Source organism: Euleptes europaea, chromosome 14, assembly GCF_029931775.1.
Source record: "Euleptes europaea isolate rEulEur1 chromosome 14, rEulEur1.hap1, whole genome shotgun sequence".
NCBI lineage: Eukaryota > Metazoa > Chordata > Lepidosauria > Squamata > Sphaerodactylidae > Euleptes > Euleptes europaea.
The window spans coordinates 30,935,583-30,948,433 of record NC_079325.1 but is presented as its reverse complement, the minus strand read 5'-3'; the positions used below and the strand labels follow the sequence as shown (position 1 = coordinate 30,948,433).

The 12,851-nt window shown below is 45.6% G+C and overlaps 2 protein-coding genes across 2 annotated transcripts in view; one reads left to right on the top strand and one right to left on the bottom strand.

Moving 5' to 3' along the window:
• Nucleotides 1-2,418: 2,418 nt before the first annotated feature.
• LOC130486972 (fumarylacetoacetate hydrolase domain-containing protein 2) lies at nt 2,419-8,340 on the top strand. Its single transcript, XM_056860286.1, has 7 exons — nt 2,419-2,709; nt 3,530-3,746; nt 4,496-4,555; nt 4,992-5,154; nt 5,880-5,988; nt 6,793-6,880; nt 8,196-8,340. Exons 1-7 carry the CDS (start codon nt 2,423-2,425, stop codon nt 8,256-8,258), a joined length of 987 nt encoding a protein of 328 aa, XP_056716264.1. The 5' UTR covers nt 2,419-2,422; the 3' UTR covers nt 8,259-8,340.
• Nucleotides 8,341-9,381: 1,041 nt separating this feature from the next.
• The window catches only part of GPAT2 (glycerol-3-phosphate acyltransferase 2, mitochondrial), a 52,842-nt gene continuing 49,372 nt past the window's right edge, over nt 9,382-12,851 (bottom strand). Inside the window, exons 18-20 of the mRNA XM_056860086.1 lie at nt 11,691-11,756; nt 10,538-10,593; nt 9,382-9,507 (exon numbers count right to left, since the gene is read on the bottom strand). Coding sequence (XP_056716064.1) covers nt 9,382-9,507; nt 10,538-10,593; nt 11,691-11,756 — 248 coding nt within the window. The remainder of the gene's footprint in view (nt 9,508-10,537; nt 10,594-11,690; nt 11,757-12,851) is intronic.

Here is a 12,851-nt window from a genome sequence, read left to right as displayed (position 1 = left end):
AGCCACGCAGGTCTTGGGGAGGGGTGTCCTTTCTCAGTTTCCAGGGAGGGATTCAAATTCATGCAGATTGAGCTCAGCTGAGTGGAAGCAAGGTTGTATCCTGCTTGACTTGGTGACAGTATTTACTATTCTGCCCATCCAGTCCTCTCTGGCTCTGCTCCCTGGCCCATCAGATGTCATCCCTGCCGCCACTAGGTCTCACTAGCTGTGTTTTCGAGCCTGAACTCCCAGACACTTGTAAATCTGTGCTTGGGTCACAACCCCATCGCCTGCCACCTGTGCTGGAACCCCGGTAGCATGTGTGATTCTTTTCCCCATTTTATCCTCAAATTAGCCCTATGAGGTAGGTTAGGCTGAGTGTGTGTGACTGGCCCAAGATGACCCAGCAAACTTTGCTGCAGAGCACAGCAGGCAGGACTCTGTTGTCTCTATTCCAGAGGCTTTCAGAGAAAGCTGGTGTGGTGTAGAGTACTGGACTTAGACCAGGGTCCAGATCTTCATGAAGGTTGCTGAGCGTGTGACTCCAGGGCTGCTTAAGAAGAAAGCCATTACTAAATAAACCAACCTTTGGCTGACACCTTTTTTGGGAGAGGCCTGTTCTTCTGACAGCAGGTTACACAAAATACAAAAAAGTACAAGAAAAAGTCTCCCCGCTTGACCTTATCTCCCAACTTTTTTTTCTGCTGCATTTCTAAATTTGAGAAATGTTTTAAAATGTAGGAGCTGGGCCTGGAACAAAGATGGTAGCCCTACCTGGGAAATAATTCACTTCCCCGGTGACTGCCTGAAGATGTGTCCTGGGATCAACCCCTCCCCCCCACCACACTCTTGCTGAAGAAAGAGAGATCCAATTGGATGTAGGGACTGCACTTTGTAAGGAACTGATCAGTTTCTTCTTCTGATCATTTCAGAGATGTAGGTTGGAAAATTTATAACCTTGTTTTTCTCCTCAATGGGGACGAAAGCAGCTTACAACACTGTTCTCCCCTCTTCCATTTTATCCTCACAAAAAAGACCCTGTGAGGTAGATTAAACTGAGAAAGAGTGATGAGCTCAAGATCGCCCAACGAGTTTCCATGGGGACTGGAGTCTGGCTCTCTCAGGTCCTCATCCAACACACTAACCGCTACATCACAGTGGCTATTCTGCTGGAAAAATTTTCAATTTTTAAAGATTCGTTGTTTAATAAAATTAATATCAACGAGATGCCATTAGGAAACAACATTAGGAAATTTTGGCAGGAATTGTGAGAGAGTACCTGTATATTTTTGCCCTGACCTGGATGGCCCAAGATAGCCTGATCTCAGAAGTTAAGCGGAGTCGGCCCTGGATGGGAGACCACCAAGGAAGTCCAGGGTTGCTATGGAGAGGCAGGCAAGGGCAAAGCACCTCCGAATGCCTCTTGCTTTTATTAAGTGACAGGGATCCCAAGGCTACATTGTCAGTGACAAGATTTATTTCAGTCCTTATATCCCTCAAACGTTAGATTTACACTGCTCAAGATCAATAAATCAAGGAGCTTCTAAGGGAGAAAGGAAAGTCTCTTGCCTTGAAAACCCTACGGGGTCGCCAGAAGTCAGCTGTGACTTGATGGCACTTTCCACCACCACCACATGTATGTTTTATTGATTTGCAAACCAGGCCAGGTGGGGGGGGGGGGTGTATAAAAGCACAAATACTTATAATGATCCAATTTAAAAAAAACAAATTATGAATTCTTCTGATTGTCTGTGCAGGTCAAATCAAAAATTTTGTTTCAGATTACAAATGGTCTCCAAGGCCCTTCCTCCCTACGCACTCTAAACACTTCAGCCTGTGCTTTGCATCCCTATTGTATGTTTGCATGGTGTTTTAATGTGAACCCTGAAGTAGGAGATACATTGATAGAGGTCATGTATCTCCTGTGTTAGGTCTGTGACAAATAAGTGCAGAAAATTCCATAGTAATTCACTTGGGGAGTGGCGGGGGGGGGGAGGAATCTGTGAAATGCTTAGTTACAATGGTCTGGCAAAGATCCCCAAGGCAGGACAGTTGTGCTGCTGTCTCTGTCCAGCAAACAGCAGTTCATGTGTCTGTGCCATTGGTCCTTGGTTTCGACCATCTGGGCAAAGGACAGGAGTCTGTCCCTGCCTTTGGGGTGGGTAATTCCTGGCTACTGTTTCCGTAGCAGAAGTAATTTGAGTCTGTTTATGTTGGTCATTGCAGCTCCTAGTAAGGCAAAGAATGTAACAAAGAGGAAATTGCTAATCTTTACATTAGCAGATTCAAAGACAATTTAAGGAAATGGACTGACAGAATCAATGTGAAGCCAAGTTGGGTGATATTGCCTGTTGGTTGGTGGTCTTGTTTTTTCTTCCTTTGCAAAGTTCCATCCTGATCGCTGTACCTATGCCCCCCTTTCTCTCTTTCCCTGCAGATTTTAATGTGGGTCCTGTTGCAAAGAGCCCTTCCAGTAGGTCTCGGGTTGGGCTGGGCAGTGCCAAGGAACCAGAGCTGTTGGAAGCTAGGATCCAGGGGGGTTTCCCATCTGTGTGGGGCCATGCGGTTGGTCCAGTTCCAAGCCAAGGGATCAGCAGCCACACCCCGGATAGGGCTGGAAGAGAAAGATGGAGGCAACGTGATAGATCTGAACGCTTTTGATCCATCTCTGCCCAGGACCATGAGGGCATTTCTGGAGGAAGGAGAGGCTGCATTTGCTGTAGCTGAGAGGTATGGGGGCATTAAGAAGTAAGGCACTGCTGGATGGCACACAGACGGGCAGAATAAAATGAGGCAATGAAGAGCGTAAAAAAATTCACTTTCAAGGTAGCTGTAATTTTGCCAAGGAAGGGCAGAGTTGAATAGGAAGTAGGAGCCCAGGAGTCAAAGCTTAATGAGGAGGATTCAGGAGTGCTGGAGCATTAACACTCCACCCCTTTGCCTATATTGCCCCTTCTGACTGGAGTGCCCTCCCAGAATTCCTTCACTGTCCCACCTCCCTCTCTTCCTTCAGATTGTTCCTCGAAACTCAACTGTTCTGGGAATCTCTCAGTTAAAGCCAAGGCTAAATACAGGAGTTTTTTTATAGGTTATGTATTGCAGTAGGAATTCCTGAGCGTTTGATCTTTGGAACTTAGATAAATATGATACTTCAATGATCATTACAACAGCGTTGAAAGGTAGGTCAGTATTATGCCCATGTTACAGATGGAGGTGTGAGGCTGAGAGAGAGACCTCCTGGGTTTATGGCAGAGGTTCAGACTGGAGCCTTCCTGTCTGGAAATAACAGATTTTAGAGAGTTGGAAGCTGTTTGAGAGGTTATATACACATTTTGTCCATTGCAGGTTTTAGATTTTCATGGGTTTTAGATTTTTTCCGAAAAGAAAAGGGCTTCAAAACCAGCCACAAAAAGTAGAATAGCAAGAGAAGCAACCCCTGTCTTAGACCACACAAAAACTGAAGTCTGTCTCCATCCTCCATCTTGAAGTGTGACACTGTTATGGGTCCCCTTGGACGATTTTCATGGCTCCCTCTTCTCTGTATCTGCAGGGCACAAGAGTCTGGCCAACATGTCCTGCCCCGTGCCGAAGTCTCCCTCTTGGCTACCATAACTAACCCTGATAAAGTGATCTGTGTGGGAATGAACTATGTGGACCATTGCTTGGAGCAGAATGTCAAAATCCCCAAGGAGCCCATCATATTCAGCAAGTTCCCCAGCTCCATTGTGGGACCCTACGATGAGATCATCCTTCCAGAAGAAAGCAACGTAAATGCTGCGAATGTTCTGGGTTGATTCCTCTAGCAGGGATCTATTCTCAAGGAAGCAGGATGTAGCCTATATGTTGGAAGTTCTAGCCAGAACTGCTACCTTCAAGATGGCCAACTGTGTGTGAGTCCCTAGTCTGAAAGCAAGGCGTCAGATTCCTTGTTGTCTGTACTTTCCATTACTATTCCAGTCATTATAGTAGCATGGATGGTATGGGTGAAATCTCAGGATTCGAAAAGGAATTTCTAAGGGTCAGTGTTTCAGTGTTTCGTTTACATCCTTGCCTCTCTACCCATGGCTACCAGGCCCTGCTTGTGTAACTCAAGTTCATCTCCTTTCATCCCCCACTCACTGATATTTTACTGAATAACACAGATTGGGGAAACAAGATCTGTAACAAGAACAATATAACAGCCCTAACAGCCCAATCTCGTCAGTTTGGAAGCGAAGCAGGGTCAGTACTTGGGTGGGGGACCGCCAAGGAAGACCGGGGCTGGTATGCAGAGGAAGGCAACGGCAAACCACGTCTGCTCATCTCTTGCCTTGAAAACCCTGAGGTGGAACTCATGGGGTCACCATGAGTTGGTTGCAACTTGACGGCACCCTTTGCCTTTAGCAAGAACAGCTATTATATTGACACATGCTTGCTCTGCATATTGTACTCTGGTGGGAAATTTGTACGACTGTGCAGGATTGGAGGGTTTTAATTGTTGGTCTTTGGGGCCTTACCTTTTTATTTTCTCCTCTAGCAAGTGGACTGGGAAGTGGAGCTGGCCTTTGTCATTGGGAAGAAAGGAAAGCGCATCCAGGTAGTCTCATCAAAAAACATGCAGCCATTTTTTGTTTGTTTTGATTTTGTAACCTATCTTGTCCTGAGTGTTTAGGATACAGCAATCAGATCTAAGTATAGTACCACAATGAATACAGCACCACCAGTGTGCGTGGCACTTGACAATGTTTCATTAATGAAAAGGTTGCCTCCTGCCCCAAGGAGCTGACACTCTAAATTTTGGTTGCAGGGAGGGCAATCAAGGGAGTAGCAGAGGGAGGGATCAAAGGTAACAAAATGCCAAGAGGAAAGGTAAGGAATAAGAACAATTATGGAAATGTAGGATTAGGCCCTGTTTCTTAGCTCCAGCTGGGCTTCCAACTGGCCCCCAGTTTCAGACTCCCAGACTTGGCGACCCTAGCAGGCACCTGCTTGAGAGAGAAACCCTGTTGGTTATGTGTATCTGTCTTCCCCAGGAGTCGGATGCCATGAGCCACGTTGCAGGTTTCACCGTTGCCCACGATGTGAGTGCCAGAGACTGGCAGATGACGAAGAATGGGAAGCAGTGGCTTCTGGGGAAAACGTTTGACACCTTCTGCCCTCTGGGACCAGCTCTGGTCACCAAGAACTCTGTGTCAGGTGTGGAAGTGGCAAGGCCCTTTTGTCTCCTTTGTTTTCCATGCTGGTGGGGAAGACCAGGCTGCCTCAGGGCAGCTATCCTGGCCAGCTGCTACAAGAGGAACTCCCTGCATCCTTTTAGGCAGCCTGCAGGCCTGCCAAGACGCTTAGGCACCAAGCTGTTTCCCCTTACCCCAGCCTACCTGCTCCCATCTCTGTGGCTGGGGGGTCATTTTTTTGTTTCCTCCCAAGGCCCACCAATCCTGATCACTCTTGTTTAGGCACCAATGCTCAGAGTTCCCGGCTGTTGTTCTGCACGACTCCTTCCTCTGAACAGTGGGCAAAAGGATGCCAATTACGTAGGACTGCAACTTTTAGTTAAGCAGTTGGCAAGATCTATTGATTAAGATGAATAAGCAGAACAAGTACTAAACCCTCCCTCTGAGTGACAGGCCCCGTTGCAGGAGCACTTCCTCCTTTTCTCACCAGCTCAGCTGGCCAGCATTAATTTACTTGTTTTAAATAATTGATACAGGTCATTAATTTTCAGCTTTTCTTGATGCTGAAATTGAATTTTTTTGCAGCATTTTGAAATTTTACAAAAGTGCAGTGATTCGTTAGCTGTGGACTTCTGGTCTATGTTGATCAGAGGGCACCCACCCCCTACACGCAAAGGTCTTCCCCGCTTGCTTCGGGGTGGCATGTTTCTATTTCATTTGAGACCTTTTGTTGCTTTTTCTGCCTAGACCCCCATAACCTGGGGATCCGCTGCAAAGTGAATGGGGAGCTTGTCCAAAACAGCAGCACCAGCCAGATGATCTTCAAAACAGAGGCGCTCATCGCATGGGTCTCCAAGTAAGTGCTGCCTGGTCCTTGTCTCTTTAATCACAGGTTTGTATAAAGCAGTCTGCAGGCCGGCTTGTTGGTGAAATCTGGCAATTGTCCTGCTAGCGGGTTAGTTTCTGGGCCCAATTCAAGGTCCTAGTTCCCCTCTTAATGCACCCCTACCACACCAAGTGTGAAGGCCTTTCTCCTACAACGCCTTTCAATTAAGGAAGCAAGATCAGTAGCGGCTAGGAGCAGGGCCTTGTTAGTTATTGCCTCAAGACCCTTGGATGTGCTCTCTGAAGAGCATCAATATACTTCCCTTTTGCATCTAAAAACAGTGCTTGGTCCGTTAAGAGAACTTTGGTAGTTTGCTGCTCGTTGTCTATGGACAAAGGACGTCAGTAGAGCTGTGCTTTCCATCTTCCCCTATCCTTATGGGCACAGGGGGTGGGGTGAGAGAGGATAGGGCCGTAGAAGGTATGCATGGAAAGACCATCGAGGCCCCCTACAGACCTGTCCGACAAGTAGGCAGGGAAAGCGTAGCTCTGCTGATCCTCAGCGGGGTCTTTTGCATGCAGCTGTATACTGTGTCCACATTTGTCTGCTTCTGTGTAACTTGTTCTGTTTGTTGTAGTTTTTATATGTCTCAGGCTTTGAACGTTAGAAGCCATCTTGAATGTAGGCTGAAGCAGGGTTAGGCCACATGTATGCTGGGAGCACCGAATGTGGCACAGAATTTAGCTTTCATACAAACAGAAGTTTCTAGTTCTTATGGTTACAAGGATGTTTGGGAAAGCATGGTTTGATGTCACAGCGTGTTGTTCTTGGCAGGTTTGTCACCCTGTACCCAGGAGACATTTTCCTCACAGGGACTCCTCCAGGTGTTGGAGTTTTCCGGAAGCCTCCGGTGTTCCTGAAGGTGAGTGCTGTTCTCAGTGGAGCACGGGTGACCTTAGCCAGTGGAGAATCTTAGTCCCACTGCTAAGGCCAGTTCAGCGCTTACTACTTTCCTGTAGTAGTTGTATATTTTAAATAGCCTGCTCTTATCAGTCGAGACATAAGTATTTTTGGTACTGGTCCTCTCCTGAAAGATTAATTACTTTGGCATGAGCTAAGTAAGTAAAAGGTTGGGTGGGGGCATTTTCTGCTACCACTAGAACCAATAGTGTGAGCTTTGTAGTTTAGAGGAAATAAGTGATCCAAATGGCATACAATAGTGACTTACAAAAGCTGTGAAGTCTCATTTTTGCCCGTTTTTTCCTCAGCCACCCATTTATTCTCCCAGTATCACGTTCCCTGCCAACTGCAAAATGGGGATAGTAATAACCTCTCTTTGAACACTTCTTGGGGTGTGGGGGCATCATTTCATGGGTTTGCCCACTGATTTTCCAGCAGCCAGCCAGTTTTCTCACTCTTTCCTGGGCAGCTTTTTTTCTGGGAGCAGCAGCCATTCACAGTCAAAGTGCAGGAAGAGATCCACTTTCCAGCCTGCCTTAGTTTAGCTGATCCAAGGCGGGAAGAATTTGGGGAGCAGCAGGGGTTCCTTGTGTCTACTGTGCTGGCTCTGGAGCAGTCTCCAGTACTTCCACGTCCTCCCTCCTTCCATGCTTGAAATGGCATGCCCACTGAGTGGCAAACAAGGTAGAGAGGGCTGCTGAGTGCAAGGAAAGGCTTGTTTTGGTGCTTTTGCTGAGCTAATGGTGATACTAAGCCCATTTTCTCAGAAGGCAGTCCCCTAGTCTGCTTTTTCTAAACTAAAAAATTAACCAGCACCAAAAGAGATGGCAGTAACCTTAATAGGGGGTACACATCTGTGTTCAAACTGAAATGGCACTTCAATGCTTTTGAATAACCATGATATTTAACTATGTTTCTATGGTTGTTTGATATCTGAGTGAAATTTATAATTGTTATACCATTAAAGGTTTTTGAATTTGAATAACCACGACCATTTAGGGGAGGAACAGTTTCAGTTCAGACCACATGTGATTTATTCCTATGTGGAAACATGGCCACTGCCAATGCTCTTTCCTGTGACTTTTATTTTGTGATGTAACTTTTTTATCCCCTTGAAAGTGCATGTTTTTCAATATCTCTTGAATGTTTTTGAAGAGTGGGGGAGGGAGGCAGGCGAATTATATAAACCAATTGGGCTTTGCCAAACCCTGCTCTTAAGATTTCTAGACGTGCTACCACCACCAAGAGAGACTAACCCAATTCTCCTGTACCCTTAGAGAGGGGACGAAGTACAGTGCGAGATTGATGAGCTGGGAACCATCCAAAACAAGGTGGTGTGATTGTTTCAGATCCTGAACAGCTGCAGCTACAAATGCCTTAATACTAATTTCTAATCAAGAGCACAGATTGATCTAAAATTTCCTTAAAACATCCTAACTGATCGATTGCCTCTTCTGGAACTTCTCATAGCCACAGGACTGGGGAGCCAGTCAGAGTTCAAACCCCAGTCAATAGTTTCTGGACATTTCCATGAATAGCAGAGATTAAAGAGAGTACATGTGAAGGCATGTACATATGATTCATGGTGGACTTGCCTGTCCCTCTTCTAACCAGGTTCTTGGGAGGAGTCTTCTGTTTTGGTACCCTAAAAGCTATGGCACGATTGCATAGGTCCATATAAAAGAAACAGGGAGCTGAGACAAGAGGGAGGGAGACAGTAGGGCATGTTGGACAGTCTGAGGTTTTACAGATAGATCCGACTGAATTTGGACATGCTCCACATCACCACCCTGGCCCTTAACACCCCAAACAGCCAACCTTCCCCTCCTTCTTTAGCAGCGATTCTCCCCCAGTTGCTTCAGCCTGTGTTCTACGTGGTCCCGTTACCAGGGCAGCTGGTGGAGTTTACGGAAGTATTTCTACCCCAGTGAGGGAGGGTACAATTCCTATTTTCCAGCGTATAAGCTAAAAACTTTTTTATCCATGCTGGGTGGAAGTTTTGTCCACAGGGGGAAAAAGCAGGTGGTCAAGCCTAAGAAGTTGCAGACACATCACCATGTGAGCTGTATAATCACACCAGTCAGAAAACTTCACCAGTAACATGTTTTATTCAGTGAGGACCTCTACTTGGGCTCTCTTCAGCAGTGGTTCCCAAACCTTTTGGGCCACTGCCCCCTTGGTTCCACAAACTCAACCCCAGCACCCCCTACCCTATCCAACAACACAGTTGAAGGGGTCCCTTGCCTCTTAGTGCCCCCCCCCAGGTAATCCCACCGCCCCCCAGGGGGTGGTACTGCCCACTTTGGGAACCACTGCTCTACAGGATCTGCCAACTACTCAACTCTGGGGTTTTCAAAAGGGTCATAACAAAACAGGCATCAAGAACAAAGAGGAGGGAGAGGGCAGGAGGTTCTGCCGCACTCTAGGGCAGGGTGGCCTCTGCTGGAGCAAAGGAAGCAGGAACTAGCAGGCTGACTGCCAGATAAACTGCTCGATGAATTTCTCCAGTTTCTCTTGGTTCGCTTTGGCAGCAAAGGTCTGAGAGAGGTGGAGAAAGGGTCCCGTTTGCCCTGGCAGTTCTCGCAGCACCTGGAACAAGATCAAGGCGAAGAATGGGGAGCACTTTATACTTTGTGTAAGGGAGGCCTTACTACACAGAGGTCCAAGATGCACTGCAAGTGACGATCCCACAGGGTTGCCTGAACGCTGCAGCACAGATAAGGGGTGTTCTGAGCTGTATCAAAGGTCATCCTGGAAGTTGGTGAAGAGGCTGAATGCAACATTAACTGGATAAGATACACTAGAGGGCAGGATTAGGGTGATTAGACCTTTACAATACAGGGAAGGGAAGGAAGCAGTCCTGGAAATCAAGAACTGCCTATGCCTTTTAATGCTACCATGAGGACTAGAAACCTGTTGTTTTATACAACACTGAGATTCTTGGGGATTTGAGGAGATGGGGTTAAAGTACTAATATCAGACAGGAGTCTGAATTTGGTAATTTAGGCCCATTCTAAAAATGCACTCTAGAATAAAATGGAATAATCTAATGAATTAATTACTAACCAGCATTTGAACCGTGCTTTTAGTGTTCCAAGCATATATCATCTTTACAACAGTCCTGTAAAGCAAACTGATACTATAACCATGTTGCAAATGGGGGAAGGGAGAGAGACTGAAGCAGGCAAGCCACTTTAAGGCCACTTCGTGATTCTGGTGGCAGAGATGAGATTTCAGTCTACCTCTCCTGGATCTCAGATCATCTTGTGTAAAATGCCGTCAAGTTGCAGGCACTGGCAAACTTATGGCGACCCCTTTTGGGGTTTTCATGGCAAGAGACTAACAGAGGTGGTTTGCCAGTACCTTCCTCTGCACAGCAACCCTGATATTCCTTGGTGGCCTCCCATCCACATACTAACCAGGGCTGACCCTGCTTAACTTATGCGATCTGACGAGATCAGGCTATACCATGTTGCCTTCCAGAGCTCATCTTCTTAGGCCCACACAATATAAGAGCCATGCAGACTAAGAAGTAGAGGGAAGGAAACATTAGCAGCAGGGAGTTTTCAAGGGAATAAATTCCTACAGCTGACAGTACCAGTGTGTCAGGACCTCTTACCCCCAGTTCCTTATAGATGGTGATGGAGACAGCAGCTAGAGTCTTGTTGGCACAGTCTAAAAAGAAAGGAACCATTAAAAATGAGATGGGGGAGAGACAAGGATCTGGGCTTTCCAGAGGAATCTGGTGGCAACAAGTGGGGGGAAGGTGGCACAAGGAGGACAACGCTGGCCGGCATAAGCTACTTGTTTAGATCCAGAGAGTCATTCATAGCACAGCCAACATAGCACCAGTTAAATCACCAACACCATATAAGAACATCTTATGTTCTTAAGGTAAGGTTGCTACATTTTAAGGAAAACTGGAAATATGGCAGAAGGAGGGGGGAAATAGAAAGATTTCTAAACATTCTGAAGAGGAAGGAAAGTTTAAGGGACTGGGAAGATTCACTGTGAGAAAACGTTAATGCAGTGGAAAGACAACTTGATATAATATTCATTTATTGAACCCAACAGTTTTCAAGAGAAAACAATTTTTAAAGAGCAACAAAAAGGGTAGCAACTACCCCTGTTGACAGATAAAGTTTTTTCTTTGTGTTAAAGCAAAATCCTTATCTGTCAAGGGTAGTTGCTACTCTTTTTGCTCCAAATTATTAGACTGCATTGGCACTGTGGACATAAGTGGTTTTACTATAGTGGTTTCTCTAAGGTAGCCCTGGTAACCGTAGTTCTGCTAGGACCATGTTAGAGATTCTCCTCTGCCTACTGCACTACAGTTCCCATGCTTCCCCCTAAATGAAACTCTGACAGTTCTACCAGTTCTATTTCATTGTCCTACTGATATGCAATTGAGGGGGGACTTCTAATAACATCCACTCCACCTAGCCAATTAGTGGGGATCTAACTCATTTTTAAAGCATTTCTATCCTGTGCTTCTCAACCAAAATTGGCTTTTCAGGCAGTAACACAGGACCAGGCACAATTAAAAAGGATGTGACAATAGAATAACACCTATGAAGCAGACAGTAAAAAAAATGTTGAAAAGACTTTTAAAAAACTGCAAACAGGGCTTATGAAGGGCAAATTGGGACAGGGGTCCAAGGTGGCTGAGAGAACTGGGATCAAATGCCAACATTTTAAGCTGGTCGACAAAACTGCTATGAGCCGCCGACAACTGTCTTGCCATTGGACCCTCTTCATGCCTGCAGACTTACCAAAAGAACAGTCTTCATTTGCCTTCCTCAGCAAGAACTGGTGCAGCTTCTCCATGTACTGAGATTCTGTTGGGGGGGGGGGAAGCATATGTAGTTAGAAAAGCACCAGGGAGCATCCTCCAAGTGGCAGGCCAGCTCCTTCTGATGTCATGAACAGGTCTCTAACATCACTGATAAAGATCTATGGGCAAAAACAGGTAGGACAAATATCACACAACTCTGCCTGTCTATAAAATGCAAACTAGGTTTGTGCAGCCTCAGTTTGCATCAATCTATGCACAGAAGGTAGAGGGAGTTTAAGTCATCAATCTATGCTTGATTTTACTAATTGAAACCATCTCCCCACTCTGCTAATAGCATTTAAAAGAAAGTATCTTTTAAAAACAAAAAAAAACTATCATGGTCACCATGCAAATTGAAGTTGCATGACCCTGCAATGTACATTTTCTAGAAGAATGGAAATGCACGATCTTCATCTGTTTGTCGTCCCCCCCCCCAAATGTCATACTGGGTCAACTTTTAAATGCAAAGCAAAGGTAGGACATTGCATCAAAGGAGGGGAAAGCAGGATCTCAAGATTGCATTTTTCCTTTATTTGAAAATAAATTCTATGCAGCCTAACAGCCTCAGGATAGTCTGCCAACCAACAAACTCCTGAATGGCAACCATAAGAGTTACTAAACACTACAAACGAAGTGGGATACAGCATCAAATAAGAAGATAAAACCAGGAACCAGTACTGTATACAAAAATGATTAGAAATATACCATTCAAAACTGCTAGAAGAACAATCCAACCACATATTATATTAAACATGAGAATGCAGAACAGCTGCTGGTCATGTATAAAACATCCCCGATGAATTACATGTCTGACACCACTACAGTTCCTTGTGAGGTGTGTTCCAGGCTGTGCTCTCACTTTTCAAAGACCAACGAAGTATCCTAATAAACCCATTCCACATGAATTGGGCATGTACCTTATAATCCTCTACACAACATACAGGGGGTTCTGTAGCAGATAAGCTGATGTGCAGAAAGTATTTGCCCTAAGACAGAAAGTTTGGATAGCTTTGCTCTAAGGGTCCAATGGGAGGCCACTGGTCTATAACCTGTTTTTACCATCGCCTTACCATAGAACAACATGCAAAGACTTTGCCAG

Excerpts from the sequence above, each read along its gene's own strand:
- LOC130486972 (XM_056860286.1), top strand. The coding sequence starts at position 2,423 with ATGTGGGTCCTGTTGCAAAGAGCCCTTCCAGTAGGTCTCGGGTTGGGC. Across the intron at positions 5,155-5,879 it reads CACCAAGAACTCTGTGTCAG|ACCCCCATAACCTGGGGATC; the intron begins GTGTGGAAGTGG and ends TTTTCTGCCTAG. Across the intron at positions 5,989-6,792 it reads CTCATCGCATGGGTCTCCAA|GTTTGTCACCCTGTACCCAG; the intron begins GTAAGTGCTGCC and ends TGTTCTTGGCAG.